This window comes from Saccostrea cucullata, unplaced genomic scaffold, assembly GCF_032062105.1.
Source record: "Saccostrea cucullata isolate Sc308-1 unplaced genomic scaffold, CSIRO_AGI_Scuc_v1 ctg962, whole genome shotgun sequence".
In the NCBI taxonomy this organism is placed as follows: Eukaryota; Metazoa; Mollusca; class Bivalvia; order Ostreida; family Ostreidae; genus Saccostrea; species Saccostrea cuccullata.
This window is the reverse complement of record NW_026925544.1, coordinates 43200-66877: the sequence shown is the minus strand read 5'-3', so window position 1 is coordinate 66877 and position 23678 is coordinate 43200. Positions and strand designations below refer to the sequence as shown.

General features: G+C 33.2%; 2 protein-coding genes across 2 annotated transcripts; both read left to right on the top strand.

Annotated features, from left to right (window-relative positions):
* Positions 1-9683: 9683 nt before the first annotated feature.
* Positions 9684-14706, top strand: LOC134269178 (uncharacterized). Its single transcript, XM_062751397.1, has 6 exons — positions 9684-9780; positions 10064-10150; positions 10339-10587; positions 12165-12263; positions 12528-12569; positions 14493-14706. Exons 2-6 carry the CDS (start codon positions 10078-10080, stop codon positions 14591-14593), a joined length of 564 nt encoding a protein of 187 aa, XP_062607381.1. The 5' UTR covers positions 9684-9780; positions 10064-10077; the 3' UTR covers positions 14594-14706.
* Positions 14707-20709: 6003 nt separating this feature from the next.
* On the top strand, positions 20710-23418 carry LOC134269177 (ficolin-2-like). Its single transcript, XM_062751396.1, has 4 exons — positions 20710-20789; positions 21686-21782; positions 21999-22163; positions 23123-23418. Exons 1-4 carry the CDS (start codon positions 20736-20738, stop codon positions 23359-23361), a joined length of 555 nt encoding a protein of 184 aa, XP_062607380.1. The 5' UTR covers positions 20710-20735; the 3' UTR covers positions 23362-23418.
* Positions 23419-23678: the final 260 nt, after the last annotated feature.

Sequence of the window (23678 nt, the reverse complement as noted above, 5' to 3'; positions counted from 1 at the left end):
TAAATTCAACTATATTATACATAACCCCCAACTTTTTCGTTGAGTATACATGTATTAAAAGTGGTTGTAAAAACTTTTTTTTGCATTTTTACTATGAGTAATGAAGCTTCAGCCCAACTCCTGCCACCCCTAACCATGTGACAAAGAATTACACAATTTTGGTTGAGGATATAATGCTTATTAAAATCATATACATCAACTTCCTGATATTTATGGCAGTTATGAAGAAAAAATATGAAAAGATTTTACCAGTTCTCATTACTCAAGTCCCACCTGGTTGGCTCCATTTTTTCTCCTTTGCACTTATCTGTTATACATCCACACCAAAAACGCTAAAAAGTCAAAGTTGAAGAAAGGCTAACGATAGACGTCGTATGAAGCACAAAGATGGGCGAAGAGGGAGAGCAGTTAGTTTTTTCTTAAACATTCCATTTCCCAAATAGAAATCCGTGTTTTTTTTTCAATTCTTTCAACAAACCTATTACTGTAATCATTAGGCTCAGAATCTTTCATTATGTCAAAGTAAAGACAATTGAGACTCCCAAATATATTCCTGATTAAAATATAAAGTAAGTAGTGCATGTTTTCACTATGTAAAACTCCATATGGGAAACACTAAATTTCGCTATGGAAAAAATTAAAACAAATGTATTTTCATTTTATTTAATATAAAGGAAGTGAACTGATTCAAAAGTAAGGCCACAACTGATACATGTATGAATTTTATGTTTTACTATTTTTCTTTATAAGCAATGGATACACTGCGTATAGAAAATTATCTTGCTTGCATAATGCAAGTGCCTGGGTCACTTTAGTAAACGAATAAAAATTGTATGCGGGAAAATGTACAGATGGCGTTGCTTTTAAGTCTTGAAAAGTACGTGTACATGTGTGTTGGATAGCTTCAAACTTGTCGTCATTATAGAAGCGAGGGTAGAGATTCTTGTCAGAAATATATGAAATGTTTAATATCATGGATACATTCCTAATTATAATAGTATTAAAAATTTTACTTTTATGGACACAAAGCAAAATTTAATTCTGGCACTGAAGAATTTTAATTAGACAGTGTGATTTCTCTGTCTTGGTAGCCACTAATGTTAGGTCAATATGATATGTCAATATGACTGCACTTCTATATTAACGTAGACTAGCCATAGAATTACGTATATTGAAATTGTTTGTGGCCGTGTTCTTGATTTCAAAACTCTTTATGCGTCCGTCTGAATAACCATGATGTTAAAATGATCATTGAAAAATCTGGAAAATTCAGAACTTGCACACACTAGGATGTTGATGAACAAGTTTTCCGGAGAATTTTTGGTCCTAGTCTGGTTTCTGATTTCACAAAATTACACAAAATGATAGGAGTCTCTCTGTCTAAACGCGAGTTCAATCCAAACTCATATTGTACATGTATATTACTCTTATGCAATTAGTGTAGAGTTAAGACAAACTTGGTTTTTAAAATAATTTTTACCACTCTGGGCCGTGTAGACCGGTCCTTCGGATGAAACGTACCGTATAAACCAAGGTCCCTTGTCGCAGTAGGCACTGGCAGGAAAAAAAGATCCCTCACTGCTCAATGGCCCTAAGTGCGGAGTACAGGACAAAATTTGTCAGCGGCAAATGGTTGCGTCTCGAAAAATAAGCATACGACGGAGGGGGTGAAGCTAATTCAAGAAAAGTTAAAATGCAGCAACAGGACAGTCTTTATCACCTGATTTGATATTAAAGATAGGAGAGAAAATTTCCTAAATTTTGAAGTTTCCGCTATCAAGTTAGATTGATTTCACCATTAATTTCTCATTGCAGAAAAGATACTACCAACAACTGTAAGGGGTATTAAAAAAGTTCGTTCCATGATGAAATATTTTCAAAAAGTGCTTAACTAAAGAGATGAATTTTCAAGTCTGACAACATCACAAGAGTGTGCTTTAGATTTATTTCAATTCATTTTTAGCAGGAAGTTTTCTCTTACATATCAAAATATATTTAACATCTATAAAGCACCTGAATGATAGAAATGCTGGTCATTTAATTCTGAGTGAAAATAAAGGATAATTTATATAGTTAAAAGAACAATAGATCACTTTTCAAAAGAAAAGGTTTGTCATTTTGAAAATTTTCACCGACTTCATAATTTTTTCATAGTATTTGAAAGGATATTTTGAACTGTGTGCTTACCTTATGTCACAATTGTGCGTCATTCCTAATTTTTCTGCACATACATCATCTGTTTTAATACCTGTCTTCCCCTTATTGGTTCAACAAAAGACAGTTACAACCTTATCAGTAGCAAGAATGGACTCTGTTAACATAAAATATCTCAAATTGTAAATATCTTCTAATCGTATTTCTTTTTGAAAATGAAAAAAAATAATGTGGAATGAACTTTCTTAACACACTTAGCTTTACATTCTTAGTGTAAAATGCATGCAATTGCATTTGACACCCTGACAACATTAATTCAAACTATTGCACACTGCAATGAAATATATGGAGATAACAAACAGTATTTAAGCTCAAAAGTCCATTAAATAAAACAAAAGAGAAGCAGAGCAAACAGGGACCTCTAAAACAAAAGAGTGGGATCAGGTGCTATGGAGGAATGAGCATTCCCTGCCGACCGGTCACACCCACCGTTTGCCCCTTGTCATGATCGGGAAAAAATTAGGCGAAAATCCGTTTACAATTTAGTTAGTATATTATGGCCTAACAATTAGTATGACAAATGTAAATCAGCCTTTGACTTCATCATAAATTAAACTTAATTTGTCGACAAGAAGGATATATAACGCTTTCATCTTAAATAAATCAAGACAAAGACTTTAATGGCTTTGATTATAAGCGAGGATAACTCTACATTAATAAAATATTCTGAAAGTGCATATGTCAAGACACGTAATCTAAATAACAAGATTCTTGCGGCAAAGAAGAAGCATTAGTTTGGATGCATATGTGAAGATGAATAGTGTTCCTAGAACCAGTGTGTCCTTACTCAAAGCATTTCTTCCTTGTAAAGGCTTTAAAAAAATAAATATTGAATGTCTTTCACAAATTATTTTAGCCAATGCAATTTTGTATGCAAAGAAATCTCGAGGAACCAATACCCATCCTTGATTTAATAATTTTGTACTCTATGATCTGTTTTGGTTTCCCCGAGATATTAAAATTCTACGTCAGTCTGGTCAGTGAGAATTTTTATCGGCCAATGAGCGCGACCGGCGGAGGCTCATTATAGCATTGATCCCCCGTCTGAATTTGCCGCACATCAGTCAGGCGAGGTCAGTCTATTTAGATTTCTGTGTTAAAGGTAAACAAGAGTTCATGCTGTCCGCAAGCTTCCACTGTTTTCTATTTATTTTTTCTTGTCCTAACGTGTTCATATTTGTAAATATTAAATTCACAATATCGATATGCTATTTCATTAAAATATTTTTTATTACTTGATCAGTATAATTTAGATAATAACAAAATTGATATATCAAAATAATGTTTTACTAATTGCATGCATATTATCTGCATTGTTCATGGATAAGTGAATTCGTATTCAGTGCATGTGAAGGGTATAATAATTATTGGCCTTCTTACTTGTGACTGACCAGCTGAGCGGAAATTAATGAAAAGGTAAAGATGTTTAAATCTAGTTCGAGAGCCATTAATAAAGCGACAGTGCGGCGCAACATATCAAAAACAGAGTTGGTAAAATTTTCTTACGGTTTGGGGGATGTTTTACTATTCAAATATGTATACACTTTCAGAATCTTACAAGATTCATAGATTTAATTTGGATTCTTTGATTAAAATTAATTATCATTATGGACCATAAATGTATCCTTTGCAATTTGTTTCGGAATATACAATCTTTACTATATGCCCATGCGTAGTTTTCATAAACAAAAACAGCATGGTAAGAGAGGGAAGCCCGGTATGCCTGTTACATTGAAAAAGTCGACCAAAAAAAAAAAGAAACTGAAAATAAAGCTTGAAAAAGCAATTTTAGTTGGAGGATTATTATAATTGTAAGGTAAAGAAGAAAAGGTATCTCGGCGACACTCATGAAGTGCGTGCGAAGAGTCCACTCTAAAGATTGTTTATATTTAAATGCTATCATTTCTCATTATCTTTCGCTGCCAAAGAAAAAAAAATATCAACTCAACATAAAAATACATTACTGACATAAAATTTGTTGCCATTTGAAGTGCAAATGAAATTTAAGTGGGACTATTTCTTTGCAGAAAAGTATTTTGTTTGACGTTTTGCCGCCATAATGTATCATTTGGTGGTTTTTTCTTTGTACAATCATTTGCACTTTTAATTCTGTTTAATTCATCTGATCTGAATGCAAACTTAAAATGTTACCGAGTAATATTTTATCGAAAAATTATGATGTTTTGCTTTTGAGAATTATTCAATTACAATTGTAATCTTTACAGTGTAGACCCTGCAATTTTAGAAGCCACGTGATACAAATAAAGAGATTTAAAATTGCCAAAATGTGTACGAGCCTTGATTTTCCGGCAGATTCTGATTACGTTAACTTTGTTTGTTAGTTTGAGGACAGAATATTTATATTTTCAACTGCTGACTTCAGCTTAATACCTTATTTCAAATAGATATATTGGGTAAATTTGAATGAAAAAAAAAACATGAAAGACGAGCGGAACATGCACTATTTTCTTAAATTTATTAAATTTACTCTATTTATTGTTTATGCTTCCTAAAAAATTAAAAATTCATTGTACAAACAGATATAAAATCCCCGTTTGTCATAACAATGTTTCTCTTTATTATGCTTCCTGTCAGTTTGTCTCTATATAACCCATACCCTACTATTCTCGCACAGTGATGAGAAAGTTTCTAAATGGTGGAATCAAAAATCAACAGCTGTAATCGAATGAAGTTTCCTTTCCGTCATGAAATTATAGCGATTTCACCATTAATTTCTAATTGCAGAAAAGACAATTGCAAACAAGATTTGATTCCAAAATTTACGATTTTAGAGTGTTATGCACCACATGTACAGTGGTATTAATCCCATTCTTGAGAACATTCAAGCTATTGCAATTTGTACTTTTGATAAGGCATTTAGAGATTTTGTTAAAACAGATGACTTTGCTCTCGTATTTTCTGTTTTCTGATGCAGACTGTTATCGTCTGTTTTATCGTACGAAATTAAATTTGTCCCGTAGCCTGTCAGTAAAACACCCAAATGTATTTTTTCCTCAAACTTTTCTTCCTTAAATTACAAATGATGAAATAATTAATGTTGCTAAATAAATGTAATTTTACTAGAGGTACCGGTTATCAATGTCGCACTCTGTGATCTGTATTGGTTTCTGTTCCTCGAAATATTTCAATTTACGTCACTGAGAGTTCAGCCAATGAGCGTGGCCAGCAGAGTTGTTTACGTTTCTGACGTTACTGATCCCCTGCGTCTGTATCGCGCATATCAGACACGCAAGGCCAGTCTATATAGATTTCTGTGTTGAAGGTAAACACGAGGTCATCCTTTCTGCAAGCTACTACAGTTTTTCGTTTCATCGTAGTAAACTGACCCCCGTTCAACATTCCACAGGGGTCACTTTTCGTCGTTACTCCGGTAGAGGGCTCTATTACTGATATCAAACAGGGAAGGTCAGTGTTTTTACTGATCATGCTGATGCTGAATAATTCTCTGTTGAGGGTGAACTTGCGGTCAGACTATCCCGTCTGTAAGCAATGTGTTGGTAGTTTTTAGTCCAGGATATGCATAAATTGTGGTATAAAAATCATAGATAGATATGCTACATTTGATTATGTTTTATTATCAATTAAATAGTTATGAAATAGATATATCTAAATATTGTTTTACTAGTTGCAGGTATTTTATCTGCTTTGTTCATGGGTGAGTAAATTTTGAATCCAGTACATGTGAGTTTGTGGCTAACCAGAGCAGAAAGTGTAATAAAAAAGATAAATAGCAAAGATTACGAAATTTCTTCGAAACAATTGTCCAATTTCTGTAAACCAACTTTTATTGGTAGGTCGCGACCTACTTAAAGTCGCGAATATTAATCGCCGCGAACCTTTTATTTTGCTTTTGTTTTTGTAGAATATGTTTCCTTATACGTGAAAATTAATCGTCACGGATTGATTTTATACTGACAAATCGCGAATAAAAGATGACACGAATAAATGTTGGTTTACAGTATTGACCTTTGCTTAGAATTTAATCCAATTTTTTCTTGAATTTGGAATAAAAAAATTTAAGACAATTATATTATTTAATTCGTTAGAAAGGTTTCGTTTTTCAAATAAGTAACTTAATTGGTTTATACAAAATTTAAAACCTGTATAAATTAAATTCATTGATACTGGATTAATTTATATTTTTCTAATGGCTTTTCCCCCCACTGTACATATAATGATCTTAATACTAATAAGAACACAGACACACACACCCTCAGGTACATTTCAGATTTCTTTTAACCCCTTCCATGGTAAAGATTTTCAGCATTTCTAGACAAATTGATGTTAAGATTTCAATGCATTTTTTCGGGCATTTCTTGTAATTTTTGTAGATACCAATGTATGTATATTGACTATATTCTGAAGACAGGTATTGTGTAGTTTCTGAAAATGATAATAAAATATCATTTTAGTTGCCATGGCAACGAACTACACCATAATCATGCTGGCATTTTCATTGATTCAAAATAGAATTTCATTCTGTTTTGTTTTTTTTTTTTTGCTTAGTTAAATATGTTTTAAAATATTTTATTATTGTGTTGAAAAATTTGGGCATGTTGACAACTTCTTTTAAAAACCAATTTTAAGTATTTTTGGGGGGATGGGTTGGAGTTGCGATGTAAACACCAGAATTCAGCATTTTTTTCTTGATATTACGTACGTGTTACCACCGCGCCGATTTTGATAATGGCATTATCATTCGAATAGTGCGCAAAGTTGAACTCGAGCTAGCAAAAAACGGTACAACCAATAAAAAACATTTCTGTACATTATTTTATCGTAATTATTTTCTCTTTCTAACGTTGCAAGAATTAATCTGATGTTTGCAAATTAATCAAGTCATGAATGTTTGTTCACACTATCTTTGTTTTTCAAGTCAGATGCGTAGAAATGCGTATATGCCATGAAAGGGGTTTTAATCTTAAAATTTGTAATATCGAATTCTATAATTAATGCGTTACTACGATTTCAATAAATTATTAAAACGACATTTTGTTATCAAGATGAATTATATTACCTGAATTTCTTTAAGGTAAATTAATCTGTGCAGAAAGCGTTTGGCCTAAAAGTGGGCTAATTCACTTAAATGTACATTAATTTACTTATTTGTACACTGGACTGACGACGGATTTTTCCGTTATTTCCCGATCATGACAAGGAGCACACTGCGGATGTGACTCCTCCATGGCACCTGATCCCACCTCTGATGATTTGGAGGTCTGTGTTTGCTCTGCTCCTGTTTTGTATTGTTTTAAGGACTTTTGAGCTTGAATACTGTTCGTTATCTCCATATGTTTTATCAAATAATCATCAGAAATCGGTATATCCAGTAAAGAGGAATTTAACAGGTGCGTTATACATATATAAGGAATATGAACACAAATCTTCTTTCAATTTTTATTTTTTTCAAAGGAATCTATTCGTATGGTGAAAGTCCTTTTCAAACAAAAAAGAAATCATCCAGAGTGTCGTTTTCAAAGAACTTTTAATACTTCTTCCTTGTAAAGGCTTCAAATCATCCATAATATAGCACAAATTTGCCCTTTGTGGTCTGTTGTGGTTTCCCCAAGATATTTAAACTCTACGCCAGCGAGAGTTTTTTTAATCACCCAATGCAAAGACCACGTCCGGTATTATGAAAAAGAGTGATCCCTGTGAATATTGACCAAGTTGTCAAATTTTTACGTATAGAAAAATTACCCGTGTCAGTTTACTATTAGAAGTAGGGTCATCATTTTTCGGCTGCAGTGAACCTTTCCATACCGGTTATTCTACGACTATTCACGTTGAAAAACGACCTCATTGAAATTTGGCCCCGAACTTTTTCCTACAGTTTATAAAACATTTAAAATGAAGTTTGATGCACGTTAAATTATGCACGTTAAGCTGGGGTTGTAGAGGGTCGACAAAGGCCAAGAGATAATATTTCTGATTCATTTAATACTGTCAAATGTTTGTTGGAGAGGAAGCTTATAATTCACCTTTTCTCTGACACCTGCTAACAGCATCACGTACAATGTGTATGATATTGCATTCTAATGATATATATTATTGACAAGTATAAATGCATGATTATATACCTGCCCGATCCTCATCCTTTTTAGTTCAGCTGAGCTAAATGTACAAGTTATTTTTTCTGATCGAAATTTGTCCGTTGTCTTTCGTCGACGTTGTCGTCGGCGTTATCGTAGTCATACATTTTTCACAATTTCATCTGCTTCTCTAGAACTACTGGGCCATGGATAAATATCATTTATTTCCTATCTAGCTTGTAACACGACCTTTGATTGGTTACAAAGCTGGGTGTAAATATCCGTGCACCCGACTTGAGCCGGGTGGAAATAAAACGTGACGTCACAATGCAGGCATTCTCTATGATAAAAGCCAAATAACATGACGTCACGATGCATTGTAGTACGTAGTTCAATCTACAAATCATCTGATGTTTAAAAAGCATTTTTATGGGTACAAAGGAAATAAATTCGTTATCCAGGTCCAATCAAGTTGTTACCCCGGGTTTTATTCCATACACCCTGAGGCCGAAGGCCTCATGGAATAAAACCAGTTCCCCGTAATACCTGTTTAATCTATACAAATCATGTGAGATTATTTTTATCCCATGTTGTATACACCACAATCAATGTTTAATACTGTTTTTATATAGGACTCGACTTCAATTTACTTCATCACTCTAATGCAAACCTATTGTGACGTCAGAACTGTGTGATACGAATAACGATATCACATAAGCTATATCAAGGGGATAAAGGGTTAACCATGGGATAAATAGAATTTATCATTAGATCAAATGCTGACTTTTTTAAAACTGATTGTTTTGTCATTATTTAGACAATGAGTTGTCGAAGGATTTTTCCGCCCCCTTCTTCCAGCACAAGGAGCACACGGTGGGTGTGACCGGTCGACAGGAGGTGCTCACGCCTCAATGGCACCGGATCCAACTTCAGATGTTTTGAAGGTCTGTGTTTGCTAAACTCCAATTTTGTAATGTTTAATGGGATTTTTGAGCTCGGATACTGTTCGTTATCTCCATATATTACATTTATTCTTTTTCTTATTCTTATATTTTCTAAAGTCTATCCTTTACACCCTGTTGTAGCTACATCCACCACTCCCAAGGGTCAATTTTGTTAAATTTTGAATTCATGATAAGTAAAATTTATATGGAATAAACCCCAGGTAGTATAGATTGAAGTTTTTTTTTCTCCAAATCAGGACCGCTTGGTATAGCACCATAACAAGTTATCAAAGTTTATTATAAGAATGTGCAGTTAAAACATCTGCTGGTGAAAGACAGAAGAAAAAATTGTCTTAGTTGTTGGTGTATTAAATCAGTTTGTAACACTTATCTGCATCAAATGCCGCCTTCCTGTCCGTATCATATCAACCGTTGCGCAATGCTTCTTTTTAAACATCACAGCAAGCTAAAGATAAAACACTTATACCGATCCACTCGAATGTTCTATACAGGTGGATCTCTCCTTCTGTACATAAGCTTAGCAAGACAGTTGTTTGCCAAGTCCGTGTGTAAGTGTGAAACTTTCTAGTCATTAATGATGTCGATTCCTGCATATTTATTTCTTTAACTCAAATCTATTTAAATTGATCAATTTGCATTTTTCTAGTACATTCTAGCACAAGCTTGAAGTCAACGTTAGGCATCTCTCTCTCGTTTTCTTTCTATTATTGTGTATTTGATTATGACGTATTTATCTTTACATTTTATTTATTTATCTTATTTTTATACCTCTTTATTCCTTCAGTTACTTTTTAATGTTAACTTTACCTCTGTGTTTTTTCGTTATTTTAGAAGACGAATCAAGCATGTCGAGGTTAAGAAATTTCCCTTGGAATTTTCACGCCCTCCTTCTATTTGTTTTACTGGGACAGCACGCGTGTATGTGTTCTCGGTGTTCTATTTATAGTAGTCGATAAGATTAGTGACACTCTTTTGCTCTTGTTAACATTGATAATTATTTGTTTGATATAGAATTACACAAAATATAAATCCATATTAAAAGAATTTCTTGGGGGTATCAGACAAAGTCATATTGCTGAAAATCATAATTTTTCTCCTTTTTTCAGATGTTTTGTGCAAGTTCAGTTATTCCTTTAAGTTGGATGAACATGGACTATACACACCGGGTGAAACCTATAATACATCGTGTTATGTTGAAGCGTCGGGCAATGACAGCGTGTCAGATGTGGATGTTTACTTGAGTTTTGGGAATTCAAACTACTGCCACAACGGACAGATAGGATCAGCAAATAGAAGCCAAAGCTGTTCCGAGGCGTCAACCGCGAACAGGATAACCTACTCACTTTCTCTACCTGGTACGATGTTTAAATGTTTATCGTGAAATCTGCTTAATAGTATTGTTAATAAAAAACCTTTTTCCGGATGTTTTCAAAGCAATATACGAGGGGTGATCAAAAAGTTCGCGAACTAATTGAATAACTTCCTTAAAAGAAACAATATTTTGGTTCAGTGTTGATTATATTTTAAACTAGTCCTCTCCAATTTTAATGCACATCTGCCACCGTTCTGCTCATGCGCGAATCACGTGATATAGGCGATCACGTGACCCCCTCCGTAGCTTTGTGTCACAAAAGCTGAAAGATTTTTCCGAGTTTTATAATTCTTTCCATGTAGGTTAATTTTTATAACAAGAACCGTTCATTTGTCAGGAATGGTCAAATCTCGGCAACAGAATGGGTGGATAAGAATTTCTTTTCCAAAAATAAGCATGGCGACCATCAAAACCCAAATCTTCTCTCTCGGGAGAGACGTTTATTCAAGTTGGATAGAGAATGAGTGCTACCTTTTTATCATATCTAATATGTTAAAAATCTAGAGGAAACGACATCTTAGGTATTTAATAATTATGTTATTGTTAAAATATTCAAAGTATAAGTTGGAGGTCTTTGATAGCAAATTACTCAATTATACTTGTAAACACATCTCTTCTCAAACTTGCTTTCACTGGGCAACAAAACAAGTATCATTTTAACCATCTGCCTTCCTCCACTAAAACGACCAATCCAATCACTGATTGAATTTATAGGAAGTCATTTAACTTAATAAACTGTCTACAAATTATTATACGCTACTTCAAAGGGATTCCTAAGATATACGATGAATTCTATAGTCGTTTGTTGAACAAGTACGAGTGAGATAACCGTTTTTCGTCATCTACATAGTGACGTCATTTTCACATTGTAACTTCACAATCAAGGAGCAAAACGTTATTCAATATATGCTATTTATAGAACCTCTGTATGGCTATGTGTGTACCCCTTTTTTTTTCTAATCTGAAATATGGTTTTGTAGATATAGAGATCACCCCTTGTAATATAGTTGATTTAATGTTACCTGTTTTATTTTCATGGGTATGGAGAATCAATGTTTAGCTTTAATTTTTAATTTTCAGTAGAATCTGGTTAATTTAATTATGAAATGAATTTAATTTTTGAAGATTCATGAGGATATGAACTACGACGCTTCATGCCGGCATATTTCATGAAGCGCGTTAGCGCTTCATGATAAATATGCCGGCGTGAAGCGTTGTAGTTTAAATACCTAATGGATCTTCAAAAAATTAAATTCATTTCTTATATTTACATTATTTTTCTGATGACTTGCCATAAATTTACGCCGTTCAACTGTCATTTTTAAAACAAAACAGTGTGCACTATATTTTTTGACTTTTGACGTCGAGAGCGGTATTATGACGTAACAATGGAGATATTCATGCTTATTCGTGGTACATACCTAATGTAGTTCATGAGAAAATATACTGCATTTTATTTTGTAAAGAAACATAGGGGAAATTTATTGGAAATGTAAATATTGTAAATTGTTTTCTTATTCATAGGGATGTTACTTAATTGATATATGTGTTCTTCATTAGACCTTAGAGTCACTGACAGTGGCATGTATTCCTGTAAAATAAACAACAGGACCACCGGAGCACACAAACTGTCCATCCATCAGAATATAAGCGTTGTTGGTAAGTTAAAATGTAACATAACTGCTTATTTAAAATCGCCTAAATCCTAACCTTTGAAAAAGATTCAGAAAAAAAATTTCATTAATTTTTAGCAGCACACTTCAGATATCCAACTTGTGTGATAAATATAATGCGATCTTAGATGTGATATAAAAACACTTCATGTGTGTGTCTGAAAGAGAGAGATATTTGTTATGAATAACAGGTTTTTTTTATATGCACAAACTATAGACAAATCTATTCACTGAATATTGTTTTCTGCAGACCCGGCTAGTATAACAACTCATCAACAACTGACAACTCAAGGTATGCGTGAAATATAGTTGTATAATACTATTTTTTAAGATTTTTGAAACATCTTTCAATTAAGAGCACTTTTATAAATAACAAGATGGAAAAAATAATTTTATTAATATAAAATACATGGTTACTGTCTTGAAATATAAGCGATATTCGGGCGAGGGTAAGAAAACGTGATAGAGGGCGAGGCTTGCCGAGCCCTCTTACGTTTTCGACTCGAGCCCAAATATCGCTTATATTTCAAGACAGTTATCATGTATTTTGTTTATCCTGCAACATATATTTTACATTTGAACGTCCAAAACAAGCTATTTTCGACAGATTAAGGCACATCTCTGCAGTTGAAACTATGACGCCATGGCGTAAACATAGAGGATATTCAATGTTTTGTAGTTGAATATGGAATTTATTTCACGAGTGGGACAGGATTTTTGATATTTTCACGAGTGCGAAGTGAAAATATCAAAAAATCCTGTCTGACGAGTGAAATAAATTCCATATTCAACTACAAAACATTGAATTTTCTGTTTATTACATTTTCAAAAAAAATTCTTTGATTTTTCATTTGCGTCTGTCTTTTTGTAATGCAGTCATGGGCTCGTGACGTCATAGTTGAACGGTTGAGACGTCATAGCTAAGTGAGGTGAAAACACTGTAAACATGAATTTGACAACATATTTTTGGTAATTTTGACAGTTTTATTCGCTGTCAGAATGGTTTATTTATTTCCATCGATCTTATATTACGTCAAGGAAGATTTTTTTTACAGCAATCTTCGTTATGAGAAAGGAAATCGAGAGTTTTCCCGCACTTCTGATATTCGTCACACTGTGACAGGATATCATTTTGATATCCTTTCACACTGTGACAGGATATCATTTTTATTCAATGAATAAATTACAGTATTTCACGGGTAAAAATGTAATAAATTGCAATATACATGACGTCACAATGCTTTTAGAACGTCGGAATACATGCACGAGGCTTTATTAGGACAGTGACTTATGAGCTTTGATTTATTAGGCTACCTTTATTAGTTCAATGCAAGGGGTAGTTGCAGGATAAAAATATATGTCTGTCATCATCTACTAGTAGTTGCTGTTTCATTGCAAACTGTCGCTGTCGAATATAACTTAGTTTATTTTTGTCATCAGTTTATGGCACCTGATTCCAACTCTGATGTTTTGGAGGTCTGTACTTGCTTCACTCCTACTTGTATTGTTTAATGGACTTTTGAGATCGAATACTGTTTTTTATCTTCACATATTTCATCTATTCAATCACATGGGGCATGTTCCATTCTTGTTTTCAATCGATCGCAGACTGATAGTTGATTTGAAAATACTTCACCGTTACGCAACAGAGAAATTTACAAAGCATTTTAAACATTTATCCAACAATTTTACTTCTCACGACGTTTTCATAGATTAAGAACGTGCATTCATTCTTTTAAATGAAATATATATGGAGATAACGGACGGTATTAAAGCTCAAAAGTCCATTAAACAACACAAATCAGGAGTATAGCAAGTATGGACCTGTAAAAATCATCCTCTGTTATCGGTTAGCTAACGTTAGATAATTTAATTTGATACATTGAGCTCGCTTATATTCACTTTATGCAATGATACTTATATTTATTGAGTTTTATTTGAATACGCAAACTGAATACAATCAACACTATAGTTCTTTTCATGATTTCAAGAATTCTTTACGTTCTTCTCGTAAGGCTCTTTCCCTTGCAGATTTCCTTTTCCTTCTCAAAATCCATGTACTCCTTCTTTGGTGTTATGTTAGCTCAGGAAAATTTCTTGCAATGAAAAAAATTATATTATGCTTGAAAGTATTACTTACGTTTATTTTTGAATAGCGTATCTATTAAGGTCCTAAATTTTTTTTAAAAAATATATATACATTTTTCTTTCACAGATGATGGCACTGGAGGTTCCATGTCAATTCATTCCCAGACATTCTCACCACTTCTTTTTATCTTGGCATTCTTGGCTCTTTACCTGTATAAGGATAAATGAATAAACTCAATTCTATTATATATCACAAAAAGAAAGCAATTTATTGCGAAACCATATCGAAAGGAATAACTAATGTTTAAATAAAATTTAAAGTTGAAATTAAAAAAAAACTATTGACGATACAGTCCGTGTGCCCCTTGGCCGGAAAAAAATTCTTTGACAATTCAGTGTGTATATAATTGTCTTAAGATTGTTATTAATCATAAATATGTATGTTGTACGGGTCTGAAAATAACAATTCCAATTTGGGAGAGGGTCATGACATGACACTAGAGGAAACAAATTAGACTAGACATCAAATTCCTGCTTTTGTTTTCTTGAAAATATCTAATTTTTTAGTGCTTCTTTAACTAAAAAACATTAATTATTTGCACATTTTATCAATAAAACTTTATTTGTTATATGTTCTTCCATAAAAAAAGAATACAGCTAACATTTATGACATACGTCCCGTTGAATACCATCATACGCATACGTGTCGTAGTAACAAAACCGACTAGACATTGACATCGTTCTATCAATCTCTCCTAGAACTTGCTCATAATTTTTTAAAGAAACGTTTCACTTTTTCCTGATTAGCACATTTCATGTATAGCTTGAGTTTTACGAAAAGTACCTCTTATATAGTGAAAAATCTTGACAAAACATCACATCTTGTTTTGTTACTGGCCAAGATCACGGCATATTACGGAATGCTTCCTATGTTACGAACAGTCGCCACTCGGAATCGGTCATTAAATTGGACATTTAAAATGAATTTTATGTGACATCATCACAGGACGTTATAAGAGATTGATACAAATTGGCAGAAACATCCATGTAGCCAGTACGATAAAATGACCAAAAATTTTCACAAGATTTTGCGCTTGATTTTGTGATTTTGTTGCTAGTTCCAATCCCACTGTGGGACGTGGAGACCGGACCTTCGGATGAGACCGTACAAACCTAGGTCCCTTGTTACAGTTCAGTAGGTGCTGGCATAAAAAAGATCCCTCTCTGCTCGATGGCCCTGAGTGTTGAGTTATAGGACAAAATTTGTAGCTCTCCATCGGCAAGTGGTGGCGTCTCCATAAGAGTGAAAAATTATAAAAAGTATTTGGCGTGTACGATATTTGGCGGAAATTGATTTTTAAACAAGTTAGCGTAGATCTGATTTAGCGCTTTCTGAATGTGCCTTATATGAATATATGAAAACAGGACATTTAGCGATGTGCTTGATTTAGCGGATGATGCTTTCCGCGAAAGGCGCTAAATAAAATACACAGCCAAATATAATACCTTTACAGTACTTATGTCATGTTTACGAATTTACAGCAGAATCTTGAATCTATATATAGTTCGAGTGCGTGCAGTTATTTGAGAATGTTTTCCTGTGAATCTGTATTAGTTTCTTGAATTTTTTGAAATTATTACCAGAAATTGTGTACATAAAAAATTTTGCAGTTTTATTATGTGTAGCTTTTACAAAATGTCTCACGTTCAAGAGAATGATGTCTGTTCTAGAGCCTTGAATAAACATATGATATGAATCTTTGATATATACATTTCGTTTAAGAGACATCGTGATGCACAAAGGGGAAAATTTTTGCAAGACCCGAGTAAATTTTGTTAAATTCCTAAAAGTATTAGGTTTCAGAAAATTACAGGTTTCAGAACCTAAAAATTCTAATTTAAGGAGAAAAATAAATTTTGTTAAATTCCTAAAAGTATTAGGTTTCAGAAAATTACAGGTTTCAGAACCTAAAAATTCTAATTTAAGGAGAAAAATAAAAGTAAAAATAATTTCAGTATGCCCGATACCGAATATATTGCTTAATACTTCTTCCTCCTAATTTTACGCGTGCGCAGAAAAGTTGAAAAAGTTTCCATAACTACCATGGTCTCAAGTGCATAGAATGAATGTAAGTAGACCAAAAAATTTGATGCAATCTTTTTAAAAAGTTGTTAAAACATATTTCTCACCTTCATGCTCCAGTTGAATGTTGTTTACAAGTTTGAGCTAAAAATAAGAGTGGTGTGACCCTAACATATACGAAAACAACGAAACGGTAAATACAACCTTTGTTTTTCCGGCACTTATATTGTGCAGTCTTTTCTTGCAATTTAACTGTCATATCTTGCCTAAATACTCCTAATTTTCATAAGTCTTCTATATATGCAACAGATATCTGGAAAGAAACCATGATTTTGACTCATATAGTCACTTTAACTGAAACGGGAAATACCTTCAAAATGCTACTCCCTCTAGATTTTAAATCTGATTTCAATATTAATAGCCCCGTGGGGATCCGGGTTAGAATAGGTCCTCAGTACCCCCTTGCTTGTCGTAAAAGGCGACTAAATTGGGCGGTCCTTCGGATGAGACCGTATAAACCGAGGCCCCGTGTCACAGCAGGTGTGGCACGATAAAGATCCCTCCCTGCTCAAAGGCCGTAAGTGCCGAGCATAGGCCTAAATTTGCAGCCCTTCATCGGCAATGGTGACGTCTCCATATCAGTGAAATATTCTGGAGAAGGGACGTTAAACAGTACACAATCAATCAATCAATATTAATAATTTTGCGCACAAGTAAACACACTAAGATGCATAATTCTTTGTATCGGTTTTTGATTTTGATGAACGGTGTTACCTTGGTTACTAAAAATAGAAATTTTTGTGAAATACTTTTAAAACTTCTCCTCCTACAGTTTCAATCCCATAATAGACTACTACACGAAGATACATGATTCTGAATATCGGTTTTTGATTTCGATGAACAATATTGCCATGGTTACTACAATAAGCGTGGTTTAAATAAAAAAATATCTACATGCGGGCGGGGCGAGCAAAGGAAAAAGAGAGGGGCTGTGGATAGTTCTTGAATTTACTGAATCAATTCAATATACGGAAAAAACTGTCAACTTTTGGGTTTTTAAGAGGCACCATTGCGTTCTAATTTAATGCAAAAATGCCTTCCGCATCTGAGCAAATTATCGCCTTTTAACTGGCTTTCAGAGATCATTTTATAAAATCAAAAACCTTTTTTTCTAAAGATACTTTTAAATTAGCAGGTTTTAAGATGTGAATTTGCAAAATTTGTCAGGGCTAGTGATTTTATGGTCAGGGTTAGTAAAAATCAAAGAAAGTAGTCAAGTGGTCTAGTACTCATAAAAGTTAATGTCAAACCCTGTTAAAATAGATTATTCTGTGCAATACTTTCAAAATTCTACTCCCCTCACAGTTTTAGTCTGATTATAATATAATTTGGCATACATTGTCAAGTAGATTACACTACGATACATATACTGTCATCGTCTCAAGCCACGGTCCGGAGTCCGCAAATACAGCTCTCTCCTACACGTGGCTGCTTGATCTCAAAAAGTGTCGTAATCTTGAATATTTACGCCTCTCTATTGTGACGTCATATTCAGTCAGTGGCAAGTTTTGTTTCCATCGCAATCGATATCGACAACTGACGTCAACAGTATACAAGAAATAATTCCTATTCTGCGATTGGATATTGAAAGGTCGCGATAAAGTTCATCATCCGACTATGCTTTACTCGGATTGGTCAATATTTTAATGAGCTACGAAGAATTCTCTCCTCGTTCAACCACGGCCAGACGGGAGATCGAGAAGCGTACATTTTGGCCGTGGTTTGCGACGATGATATACTGTATATGAGTTTTTAATTTCGATGAATGGTGTTACAATGGTTCCTACGTATAGAAAATTCTCTGAAATAATATCGAAAAGCTAATCCTCCTACAGTTTTGGTCTAATTTCATTAAAACTTGGCACACAGTAGACTATACTAAGATACATAATTCTATTTATGGTTTGTTTTTTTTTGTTTTTTGTTTTTTTTTTGATAAACAGTGTTGCCGTGGTTCTTAAAACAGAACTTTCTGTAAAATACTTTACAAATGCTACTCCAAATACAGCTTTAGTCTGATTATAATATTTTGTGACATGCATGTAGACTACACTGAGATACATAATTTTCTTTGTTGTTTTTTTCGCGTTATTATGCTTTTTATTTTTTTTCTCTCCATGATTGTTACTATTAGGATTTCGTAAATTATGTCCTTAAGTTTACAAACCAAAGAACATTTTCTTTTCAGTAATTTGTTTCGAAGACTAATATAGTAAGTTAATTATTTTTGAGATTCAACAGAAAATCGTTCATTGTTTACCGTTTTTGAAGTATCTTATCTGTGGGACAATAGATAGATGTTGGATAGAGTTGTTCCTTTCAAGGGACTTTTACAATAATTGAACATGTTCTCCATATACATGAAAGTGCTTTTTCTAAGCAGTAATTAAAAAAATATTGATTAAGTTAACTTAAATATGGTAATGTAGTCTAGGAGTCAGAAAAAAGGGCAATATAAAAGGAATTATCTTAATCTTGGAGTTTAAAACACAGCAAATTTATTATGGAATGCTTTAAAAGGATTTTGCCTCAACTTAAAATATATCGTTTTGAAAAGATATCTGTTTGTTTTTAAAGTCGTTGGTCTTTTTCAATATTTTTTATAAAGAAGATAAACGAAGGGTAAAGATACGCATTTTCCTATGTAACAATTAAAACTTATCGATCTAAATTCATTTTTGAGAAGAAATGGAAGCATCAGTATGCTTCTTTATTTTCTTGTTGTGTAGAGATTTGACGCTTGTTACTATGAAAACCGAGGAAAACGGATTTTTCATAATCCAGACCGGACAGGTGCCCAGAAAGTCTTGTATCTTAGATGAATTCACTGTAGAAAATACTTCCTCGCCTGTCATTGGCTGTGGTGTAGAGTGCAATAAAAACCAGTATTGCGTCGGAATGGACCTAATTTCAGATGGAACAAACGTATGTCGGCTTTTATCAGGTTTTGTGAGCATTGTCCCGTCGATGTCAGCAGTTGATCAGTGCACTCGTTATCAAAAGGTTTGTTTGAAACTACGATATATTATCAAACTCAAATGTACAGGTATTAAAAGTTATTATGTTTCTATGTATGTTGTTTAACGTTCCTCTCGAAAATTTTTCACTCATATGGAGACGCCACCACTTGCCAATAGAGATCTAGAGTTGCAAATTTTGTCCTATACTCGGCACTCAGGGCAATTTGTCATGCCTAAGGAGGGATCTTTTTCGTGCCAGCACTGCGACACAGAACCTCGGTTTAATTTTTACGGTCTCATGCAAAAAAGTTACTTTGTATTAATGATATAAATATGTGTAGAGTGTAAAACACTGTAATGCCTATAATGTCTGTAACCTTAAAACAAGATTTATTTTCTATTTTCTTTTTCAGTCAAATGGGGAACCAAAAGGTAAGTTTTTGTCTTGACCAGCTCAGTCAAAAAAGTATATATCGTCATTTTTTCTAAACCTCTGCATCTATATAACCTTTTCAATTTTTTTTAAAAATAGTATTCAAAAATACGAAATAACAATTTGAATTTAAATTAGCGTAACTTTAGAAACACAACTATAGAATAAGTTTCTCCATTACATTAACGTAGCAAATAAATTTATGTCAGATGATTCATAAAAAAAATCTATAGAACATATAAAAGGAAAACAAAATTAAGGAAGGTACTTCTACTGCAAAATATTATCATATTTTAAGGACAGGACTTATACAAGAACTGCATCATATCATTATTTTAGTATAAAAAAAAAAACTGCATTCTATTATTTAAGTATTGCATTAAATATATTTTTACTACCGTAAAAGTGGAAATTCTAGCGAGACGCAAATTTAGCGATTTGTCCTTAAAAATTGGTATTTTATTTTTGCGAGATGTAATTTTAGCGATTTTAAAAAGCTTTTACAAATCAAACACAATTATTTTTTAGCGATGTTCAATTTAAGCGATTTTGGTACCCTCACTAATAATGTCAAAATTAAATCCTCGCCAAAATTTCTGCTTATACGGTATTGCTTTCGATTATTATTTTTTTAAGAATAGCATTATACGATATTTGTTAAGTAAAGTATTATACTATTTTATTTTTTAAGTACAGCATTATACTATATTTTTCCGGCATTATACTATATTATTTTTAAGTAAAGGATAATAAAATATTAATTTTTAAGTACAAAATTGTATTATATTATTTTTTGTTTTTTAAGGACGGGACTTTTACTGCAGTATAACATTGATGAACGGCGCATCGGTTGCAACTCTCTGTCACCAAGACACGTATCTATGGACGGTATGAATTCATGTATCATTAATTCGGGCCCTGCCGGTAAAACCAAAGGGAACTGTAGGTTTCCCCGGCGTCTGTCTGTCTGTCTGTCTGTCTGTCTAACTGTCTGTCCTACTTGGTTTCAAAACTATACTGAGTTCCATTTTAATGATTTTGGACGGAATTATTGCATTTTCAAGTTTTAATTTAAAGATGACACTTGTCGGTAGGGGAATAGTATTACTGAGGTTCTACTCAGGAAGTTTGTTGTTCTTTAAGATTTTGTCAAAAGAGTATTTCTCTAGCAACTTTTAATTACAAATGGTAACGTGGTATATGTAACCAAGACTCGTATCTATGGACGCAACGACACTGTAATTACTATTGGTCGTTCTTGTAGGTTTAATTTTACAGATTATTTCTTCCCATGAATTTTTAATTGTACAGAGTTCCTCTATAGTGAATATTTGTACAAATTTTCTCGTGAGATCCAGTTGAATACATATAACTTATTTTATTTCTCGTGAATTCTTGTAAATTTATTTTCCTAATTTTGTTCGATTTTGTAAAACAGAAGTTTTCGATGATACGTAATTTCGTGGACGAAAGCATTGTCTATACAAATGAATAACACATTTCTCAATTCCATGAACATTTAATTTTGTGAATCTGCTCAACAACGAATTCCTCGAAAATTGGTGCTCAAAAAATATTGGTGAAACCATAGTATAGCAATACCCCTTAAATGAATCTAAATTGTTTAAAGTTGTTTTATCTTGAAAAATTTCGTTTCATATTTTATAACTACTTGATTCCAGATTATTTGACTTATATTGCTTAAATGGGTTTTTACGACTCACTTTCTATATGTCTTAATGTGATATTTCGTGATATTCTAATCTAATTTATTGTTTTTGTAGATAATTCAGAGAAGATTAGACGGATCTGTTAACTTCAAGCAAAACTGGGCCGAATATCGAACCGGGTTTGGCACTCGTGACTCCGAATTTTGGATAGGTATGTAAACTGTGTTGAGAAAACCATTTAAAATTTTTGAATTAATGAACTTTTATTAATATCATTTATTTGGAAAATCTGTACGTTACACACACAACGACACATGGTGTTATCATTGTAAAATAACACTGGTTGCTACGAATTATATTTTATTTCAATTGTTACCTAACTTTCCTCTCGTTCGCCCTTTATTGTAATGAAAGTATTTCCTTTCAGGGAATGAAAACATACATCAGCTAACAAATGAGGGATATACACACCTTAGAATCGAGCTGATGGATCATGACTGTGTTTGGAGATATGCTGAGTACAGTAGCTTCTATACAGAGGGAGAGGGAACAAAATACAGACTGCACGTATCCGGTTATTCTGGAGATGCAGGTATTACACACATATTCTCATTCTCTCTATGTTGATTTGCTTGTTGTAAAGAAAGGACGTTGCTTTCTTTTTCTTGGCTGCTTACAATTGTAGCTTGAATTACAACTTCACTAAAAAATCACATAAACTACATACCGTTGCAGAAAATCACACACATTTGAAGGAAACATTCCAAGTACATGTTATTCTTGAGAACATGTTGTCAATCACATATATGTGTTTGTTGTTTGTATAAATTTTTTCTAAACTGGGACAGGTTTCAGACAAATATGTTGATGTTGCAGAGATATCAAAATACTTGTCAACATTTTATTAATAAGATGATTGGTATCATCTATTCTTCTAAGAATTCAAACTATGTTTAGGTTGAAAGTCGACTGACCTTTAATTAAAACTAATAGACAATTTTTTATATGACTTGTCTGCTGATCATACGATTTATTCGCTCAAGACAAAGGCTGGTTGATGAGGTATGCTCTCTCTACATGCCACATAGGTTCACCTCTGATATTTTTGTAGGAGTTTATGTTTGCTATCTATTTAATTTAAATGTTCACAAGGACCTTTTAACACCAAATGCTTTTCATAAAACTTCCAAAACAAACTTAACATTGTGCATGGAGAATTCCTCATTCATTCATCCAGCATTTTCCCGTTATTTCCGGATCATAACAAGGAGTACACGGTAAGTGTAACCGGTCGGCAGGGGATTCTCACTCCTCCATAGCACCTGATACTACTTCTAAGAGGTCCGTATTTGCTCTGCTCCGGAATTTGTATTGCTTGATGAACGTTTTAGCTTGAATACTGTTCGTTATCTCAATATATTTCATGGAGCACCGATTTTAATCTTTGTATATTTTAATTCATATTTTCATTAACAAATTTCTTAATTAGAAAACTGAACATTATGCAGCAGTCTGTTGTCTCATTTAGATTTGTTTATGTGTAATCTACAGGGGACAGCTTTCTTTACCACAACAATATGTACTTCAGTACTTCTGATAACGACAACGATAAAATGCCTGCTTTCAACTGCGCCCAGAATAGATTGGGAGGTTGGTGGTATAATTTTTGTCATGAGGCGAACCTTAATGGTGAGTACAGCAACACGGACTACTCTAACGGCATCAACTGGAACGCCTGGAGAGGGTTCTATTACTCCATGAAGGAAGTGAGAATGATGATAAGGAGATAACCCTGACTTTGAGTCCTGTGGTCACAAAAGATGTACTTACTACAATATTTGCACAGAGAAAGGCATTTTTTTTTAATATATAAAATGTATTGATTTCATGATTGTAGTGAAATATTTGATAGAAAGTGATTTGAGATCAAAAGATTGTTTTTTTTATTATGATAGCCATAGTTATTAGTTTTCCTTGAGCTTACTTTTTGAATAGAATGTTACCGCAATTTAATGATTGTTATTGCACATATATGGTAAAATAAAATTTCTGTTAGCAGATCTATGTTTTAACCTTATTACTCAAAAATAAAGTGCTATGAATATGA